Source organism: Epinephelus moara, chromosome 16, assembly GCF_006386435.1.
Source record: "Epinephelus moara isolate mb chromosome 16, YSFRI_EMoa_1.0, whole genome shotgun sequence".
Classification (NCBI taxonomy): domain Eukaryota; kingdom Metazoa; phylum Chordata; class Actinopteri; order Perciformes; family Serranidae; genus Epinephelus; species Epinephelus moara.
The window spans coordinates 40,093,309-40,101,708 of record NC_065521.1 but is presented as its reverse complement, the minus strand read 5'-3'; the positions used below and the strand labels follow the sequence as shown (position 1 = coordinate 40,101,708).

At 41.8% G+C, this 8,400-nt stretch overlaps 1 protein-coding gene across 1 annotated transcript in view; it reads left to right on the top strand.

Moving 5' to 3' along the window:
• vwa5b1 (von Willebrand factor A domain containing 5B1) overlaps positions 1-8,400 on the top strand; it is a 49,369-nt gene that overhangs the window by 14,183 nt on the left and 26,786 nt on the right. The window contains exons 7-10 of the mRNA XM_050064851.1: positions 668-792; positions 3,407-3,583; positions 6,944-7,054; positions 7,170-7,372. Coding sequence (XP_049920808.1) covers positions 668-792; positions 3,407-3,583; positions 6,944-7,054; positions 7,170-7,372 — 616 coding nt within the window. The remainder of the gene's footprint in view (positions 1-667; positions 793-3,406; positions 3,584-6,943; positions 7,055-7,169; positions 7,373-8,400) is intronic.

Sequence of the window (8,400 nt, the reverse complement as noted above, 5' to 3'; positions counted from 1 at the left end):
AACTGTCAGTGTGTCATTCTGTCAGTCAGTCATTCTGTCTGTCCCACGTTTTTCTACTCACTGACGTGGTCAATCTATATGAAACTGCACATAGGCATTGAGGACTGGTATAGGTAGAAGGTGACAAAGCTACCAATGGCTATGGACTAGTTGTTAATTAATCATTAACATGGACCTGAACCTGGATAAGCAGCAGAACATGGACAAATGGATCAATAAATTATAGGTAATTGATCAAATTAACGTCCACTTGAGGGTTTTACATAAGGCACTGGGAATTTTACAACCAGTTTTCACTAAAAACGCATACAAAACATATTATGTACCCAATATTAATGTCTAAAGAAGGCTAGAAAACATATTTAATTTAAGGTCTTTTTTTATGAGAACACTGAAATCTGTGTTTTTTAAAACTTTTCAAGACCCACACTGAAGAGGAATAACAGTCCAAATCCCCCAGTTCACTCAGCCCTCTGAGCTCATTTTATCTTCCTGACACCCAGCTGTGACACAGCGTCTTTATATGCAACCACCTGCTCGTTCTCACAACGATATAGGGATATTTCTGCACCACAGCTTACCACACTCCAGCATTGTCCATCTGCTTTATAATCTGTCTGTAATATTTATAATAATGTCTGGCTCCTGACCAACTGTGTCACTTTAGAGCCTCATCTGCCACATGTGCTCATTGAGAACGGAGACATGACGCAGGAGGAGTACGACGAGTATCTTCATGGCCGGAGTGATTTCATCAAGGCCACCAAGAAGGACTCCAGTAACGAGAGGAAAGTGAGTGAGTCATTGACATCAGCAGCACATGTGGACACAGTATCACCTTTGTTTTGTTGCTGCTGTTCACTCCCGTTTTCATTTTGTTTTGTTCTTTGTGGTTTTGTGCATAAAGAGACTACGACTGCATTTCATTGTGCAGCCCTGTGTTGTACAACGACAATAATTGATTGAAATGAAATACCACCAAGAGAGTGGTAAAGACTACACAGCAGCACAATATCACAAACATTGCCCTGCAACAAATGTTATTTTTGTAAAGCTGCAGCAGTTATGTCACATTGTTTTGTTGTATCTATATAAATATATAATCCAAAACCAGTGGTGTAAGACGTTCATCCTTTATGTAACTAAAAGTGCCATCACACTCTGAAAATACTAAAATGTACTTAAAAGGATAGTTTGGATTTTTTGAAGTGGGGTTATATGAGGTGCTTATAGATGGAGAAGCAGGTGGAAGTCCTGCCACAGAAGCTAAGGCTGCTTTCACACCTGCCCTGTTTGGTTCGGTACAATCAAACTCAATTTTGTTTGCCTCCTTGGAGCGGTTCCTTTGGGCAGGTGTGAACACAGCAATCACACTCAGGTGCGCACCAAAACAACCAGACCAAGACCTTCTTGAAGAGCTGGGCCCAATCCCATTTCTCATTTTCGCCCCTACCCCTACCCCTATTTTTCGAGTGCCCCTTGCTCCTTGCAACAAAGTTACAAGGGGTAGGGGTTGAAATATTCCCCTATGAAATGGGACAACCCTTCATACCCGTAAACGTCATCATTAGCCGGGGAAACCTCACAACTAGCGATTTTTTTTGTTATGCTTTTTAGAACAAATGTATATAATACATTGAAACAACATTTCCGATGGTTATCATAGTCTTTAAATCTTTAGTTACGAAGAAAATACTTACATTTATGGTTTTCTTTCATTGCCTCTGAAGCCTTCCCTGCCATCTTGCCGGTGATTCACAAGGCATTCTGGGAGAATTCTCGTAGCACTCGCTTTGAAGTGTGCCTCTGAAAAAACTCCATTTGGAGGGCCATATAGCCCTAGCACTCCGCCCTTCCCCTCTGCCTCAATGAGAATCGGGACATCCCTACCCCTATGTGTGAACGTGCAAAACGGAGGGGTAGGGGCAAGTGGTAGGGTTAAGGGGTGTATTGGGATTGGGCGCTGGTCTTGGCTTGGATACAAACAAACTCTGGTGCGGTTCGTTTGGGGTGAGAACGTGTTCCGACCTGGATCTGAAGCAACTGCAGTCACATGACACATTGTTTGGGTTAAACATGAGCATGTTACAGTCCTGGAGGATTATTAATGTGCACCTCCTCCTGTACTGCCTTAATATGCACATTCAGCACATCCAATGCATCAAAACATTGTTTTCTAGTTGGAGCCGCGCCTCGTTTTCAAACTGTATGGTTTGACTAAAATGAACAATGACAGCAATATAGTCCACGATGAGCAGCGCTAAAATCAACCTGCGTAGTTGTCCCTCCATTGTGACATTAGAAAGTGTCACATTTATCTTGCAAGTGTACTCTTCTTCAACGTTTGCTTTACTTCCTGGATTTTTCCCACATGGAAATTCTGACCAATCAAGAGCAGCTTTCTCACACAAGGCATTTGATCTGGTCCGCTTGTAAATGCTGCCGTGAGAACACAAACCAACAACAACATTCAGACCAAAGCAAGCAAACTCTAGGTCTGACAGCACCCTAAAATACGTGTTGTTGCTGCCCCCGCCTACAGCAGTACATCACCTAGCTTCGGTGTCAGTACTTCTGCCTGCTTCTCCAAACTGCGGGGGAGACGACTGACTTCTACTTTATGTAATACACTGACTATAAGCACCTCATACAACCCCACTTTAAAAAATCCAAACTATACCTACTGACAATACTTTTACTTGTAGAGGAGTATTTTTACAGTGAGCTACTGGTACTTTTACTTCAGTAAAGTTTGGACTTCTTCCACCACTGATATTGGATTGTTTTATATAGTTATTTTCAACAAAACAATGTGACATAACCTCTGCAGCTTCACAAAAATAACATTTGTTGCAGGGCATTGTTCATGTTGTGCTACTGTGTCTTTACCACTCTCCTGGTGGTTTGTCATTTCAATCAGTTATTGCCTTTATATAACACAGGGTTGCACAACAAAGTATAAAGACACATAAATAAAAATACTCAAGTAGTAAAAGTACCTCAAAATTATACTTAGTAAATATACTCAGTTACATTCCACCGCTGCAGATGAATATTTATAGCAGATCAGCATTTTTATTTTTCAGCCTGTGTCGTGTCCACTCACATCTCTGTCATGATGAGGCTGTTAAGTGACCAGTGGACCGAAACAGGAGAAGGAGAAAGGGCTCTTAGCCATAAAAATGGGTTTCTATGGAAACACTCCAAAGGCTCGCCACATTCGGCCAGGAATTTCCTGCACATCTATAATAACTGATGTGCTCCGGCTATCAAGCTGATTACTTGTGTCCTTTTTTTGCCTCCTTTAAGCATGACGATAAAGCCCTTCCAATTCAGAGAAAGTACAGTTATCTGATGGTGTCAAACCCCGATTTTAACTTCAATTTATTTTCCTCCGTCTTTACAGGTAGATATCATTCACAGGCGACTCCACAAGGACATCCTCCACAACCCTGTGGTCATGTTAAACTTTTGCCCTGACCTCAAATCCATCAGCTCAGACCTGAGGAAGGTTCACGGCGAGTTCATCTTCCTCATTGACCGCAGCGGCAGCATGAGTGGGGTTAACATCAACCGTGTGAAGGTACGTCTTTAATCTCAGTGTGGTGTTATATTTGTGTGGCATGATATGATGCAGATGCAAACATACATTTCAACACACAGTGATTTACATTTAAATTGCAACATCACCAGTTTGAAGATATTATTTTTTGAAAAATGATATTTTCAGCTGCTGAATTTGTTGAAACATGTCACAGTCGACTCCAAACACATCAAAATAAAGCTATTAAATGAAAAGCTAATGCATCAAAACACACGGTATCTCATTAGAGGCTGTATAATTGGTTTCCAGGCTCACAGCCGTACTGATTCTGCAGTCTTTGGAGATTATAGATGTGGTTAGCCAGCTGTGTGAAGGGCAAGTACACAAGGATATCGATCACACAAGTCATTCACTATTCACCAAACGCCTCTCAGTTGCTAGGTTTTAGACAGCGGGTCTTTGAGGTCTTATCAGACTTCATGTGTCGTTTCTTGAATACCTACAGAGCCGACTCATTCAAGGTTGATTTTTTTTCTTACATCTATATATATGTCAGTATGTCATGTGGCTGCTTGTGCACTGACCCTGTCCTGTGGAGTGATGCTGACTGGTGTTCATTTGTGACTCAGACTCTGAGGCTTTTATCAGATGTTTGTCATACTACCTGGGCTGTGGACAAATAGTGAAAAGAAATGATGTCCCGTCTTTTCCTAAACTCTTCTTTGACCCTAATGAAAAACATCATGAGAATTCAACAGGATTTCGGAAAAGACAACTGCTGTGCTAAGAGAAATGGACTGCTCTTACACTAGGCTTGATAATTATGTGACAGTTGATGTTATTGATGTGGGTCTGCTGTTTTAAAGATGGACGGCTGGAAGCAAATCTTAGGGACTTTACCCCCTGCGTTTTTACCATGCTGTTTCATGCAGGTGGACAACCCAGTGAAAGATACAACCCATTGTCAAAGTTGGACTTGAAATAAAAAAAGGACTAGAGACCATCTTGAGGATGTCATCTTAGGATCACTCCAGCCACGATAAAACCCACATTGTTTTGATACAAAGCTGTTTAAAACCATAGACTGTATAAAATATGGATGTAGCTATCGTGATGTTACCCATTGGTTTATGGATTCCCATTTTGAAGCCTCAAGTTCTGCATTTTGGTCAGTGCCATCTTGTTTTTTGCCACATAGATTGTGGCAATGCCTCGCAGACAGCCTGTCACTCAAGCGGGGTCTGTTTTGGAGTCAGCCTCAAGTGGCCATTAGAGGAACTGCAGTTTTAGGCACTTTGCTTCATTTTTCAGAATTGGAGGCTACTGCTTTGTTAAAAATCGGCCAAGTATCCTGACTTCCTACCCACCTACTTCTGGCACCTTTGCTCAGACCCATCTTCAAACTCAGGCTTCATTGTGATCTTAACTGCACATTTGTAAAGTTTTGTTAACCATAGTGTAAAGTGGGGGGGGGCAATGGCCGGGGCTGTAGCTCAGGAGGTAGAGCGGGCTGTCCACTACTTGAAAGATTGACGATTTGATCCCCAGAAGCATCCTTGGGCAAGATAGTAATCTCAAAATTGCCAGCAGTGTGTGAGTAGATGTAAGTTGGAATATTTAAGGTGGCACCTTGTATGGTAGTCTCAGCCACCAGTGTATGAATGGTGTGTGACTGGGTGAATGTAGCATGTAGTATAAAAGCACTTTGATTGGTTATTAGACTTGGACAAATGCAAGTCCAAGTCCATTTACTTCAGGCTAGGACCATACCAATCTGTTCAATCTGTTTTGTGACTGCATCTTGCATGGTTGCGATGTTATCGCATTGACAAAAAAACTGTCCACAGACAGACGGAACTGGGAACCTCTGTGGTAGTTGTAGCTACAATAGGTGCCACCAGGACCATATATGCTATGATAACATACAGACCCACAAGGTGAAAAGCTGTCTTGAGATTGCTGATGAATATAGGCTGTCAGTCACAAAAAGGAAACAAAATGGTGTCACATTAACAATGATTACTCAAGATCACCCTCCTCTTTATCAATATTAATCCCAATGAGTATGATTGTATGAAAATAATTGTTAAATTTATGCAAAATAGGCATCATATTTGTTTTTGTGAACGGACAAATGGTGCGCTACTTCAAATATTGCTGCCACTAGGAGTTGTGGGACATCACTATCTCTTTTCCTTTGGTAAAGGATGGTCCAGTGTTGTCAAGCGTCAACCTCCGAGGCTGAAAAATGAAGCTAATGTGAAAGTGCCAAAAACTGCAGTTCATCGAATGGCCACTTGAGGCTGGCTCCAAAACAGATCGCCATGTTAAAATGCCCAACTTTACAGCAGAAACAAACATGTTTACAGCCTGGTGCAAAAATGGTTTTACTCTCTATGGCTAATTTCAACATTCATGAAAAATGTAGAGGGATGATTTAAAAAAAAAAAAAACTCACCCATTTACATTTTATTAACCCCCATATTTAGGCATATTTGAGGGCACACTGCTTGAATGACAGGCTGTCTGTGAGGCGTTGTCTCAATCTATGAGTCAGATCCACCTCTCACTTCTCCACAGCTCCAACCTCTTGTCCAAATATGGTCACTTCTGGCTCAAAAACCAAGATGGCGACAGCTGAAATGCCAAATTTGAGGATTCAAAATGGCCGTCCACAAACCACTGTCACAGTGGCTATGTCCATTATTTATACAGTCCATGAGTGTATTCTATGCTAAAGGAGATAAGACAGGGAGCATTGAAGCATTTGCATTTAGAGAAGTCGACCAGCACTTATGGCTGCCACTTAGATACTTCCGGGTCATTTCACTCAGATAGGAACCATCCTGAGCAACAAAGAATAATAAGAACACAGGCAGAGTCTGCACTTAAAGCCAGGGTTAATGCCAGTGATGTTATGACTATTTACCACTTATCTTTTAAAGAATCCTGCAGAATATCTTTAAAAATACATCGAACAACTTGAGCATTACATATTTTCTTAATGCACCTGAACAGGTATTTTATTACAGCCTGTGTGTGGATCTTTGTGCTCTTGAAGGTTGAGATAAGTGGTATGCCTTTGGAAGGTGCCACTCCACTGTAGAAGAAGCAGCGATGGATGAAATGACACTGCGTGACGCCACTTACTCCACTCATACCCTCTCCTTGAGAGAAACTGCTGTGCAGCGATGACAGCTGTGTAGAGCACCGTGCTTCCCTTCAACCAGACATCAGTAGACGTAGCTTTATTGCAGGGGAAATGAAACAGTTCAACAGCACATTAAGCACCCAATGAGGAGAAGAGTTTTGCCTTTTATTTTCTTTAAAGATTTCACAGTCTTTGTTCTGTTGTGTTTCATGCACATGAAGTTAATCTGCTCTCGGCCTCTCTCTCAGGACGCCATGGTGGTGATTCTCAAGAGCCTTGTGCCGGGCTGCCTTTTTAACATCATAAGCTTCGGCTCCACATTCAAATCACTTTTCACAACCAGCCAGAACTACGAGGAGGTAAAGCTGCTCTGTATTACATTACTGCATTTCTATGAGCTCTGTAGAGCCAAAGCAATCTGAAGATACTTAAACTCCAGAAATCACACTTTATCTTTTCTCCTCTTCATCTCAGGAAGCCCTGGCCCTGGCGTGTGAGTATGTTAGGAAGATCAGAGCCGACATGGGGGGTACCAACATCCTGGCGCCGCTCAATTGGATCCTGAGGCAGCCAATGTTCAGTGGACACCCCCGCCTACTCTTCCTGCTCACTGATGGGGCCGTAAGCAACACAGGCAAAGTTATTGAGCTGGTCCGCAGCCATGCACGCTACATCAGGTATTACTGTTGAAACACACTTAGGCTCATAACAGCACTTTTTTTAATGTTGAGGCCCAAAATGCCTGATTTAATGGCAGCCTTTCTAAAAAATTGCGATTCATGTTGCAAAGGTTTTAGACAATTTTAAAAATGAAACTGCGGGAGCGTGTGAAAATTTGCAAATAGTTGAAATTTTTTTTCTTCTGTAATGTAGTTTGTTGGTGAATGTGAAACGTTTGTGTTGCAGATGTCTGCGTCTTTAGAACCAGAAATCATGAGGTGATTTTGGTGACATTGTGCAGGGGCCTGCTGTGATTGGTGAAACTCATGGGAAACAATGATTGGTCAAATTTGCAGAGAAGTTGCAGTGATTGGGCAACATTCAGGGTCAAGCAGGTTTGTTTGAATTTGCGTTAACTGTTGCAATTGCAACATTGCAACATATTGGAGGGACTGAAATATGATTTATTCCTGCAGACTTGCAGCACATGTCAGGGAAGCTACCTTGAATAGCTTTGCAAGCTACCAGTTACTTCACACCGGAAGAGGCTGAACCACAGCTACTAAAGCTATATAAGAAAAGTAGTTCAAATTACTTTGTAGAGACCAAATTGAAAGTGAAAATGTGATAAGAAATAATAACAAAATGTCATATAACACAGTCACACAACAGCAAAAAATGCTGCTCAATTGACCTTCTGCTAAGCCCCGCCCCTTTGTGATGGTCTGACAAGCTGTCGCAGTAAGCATGGAGCCCACACTGTAACTAACTGCACTCGCTGAGGACATATAATCATATTTTTGGAGAAATGAAAGAGTGATTCCAGAGAGAAGCAGACAGAGGGGTCTACAGTCTGTGTTTGAAGGATATATCCAGGATGTCAAACTGACTCAGCAGCAACAACAGGTTAAAAAGACAAAGATAGTTAGAAGCTAAAGCCGAACTATAGGCTACAGATCACAGTGTAAAAGTGAACCACCACATCACTGCTGATCGCCACACAAGACAATGAATATAAAGGGAAACTTTGCTGATATTGAACCAG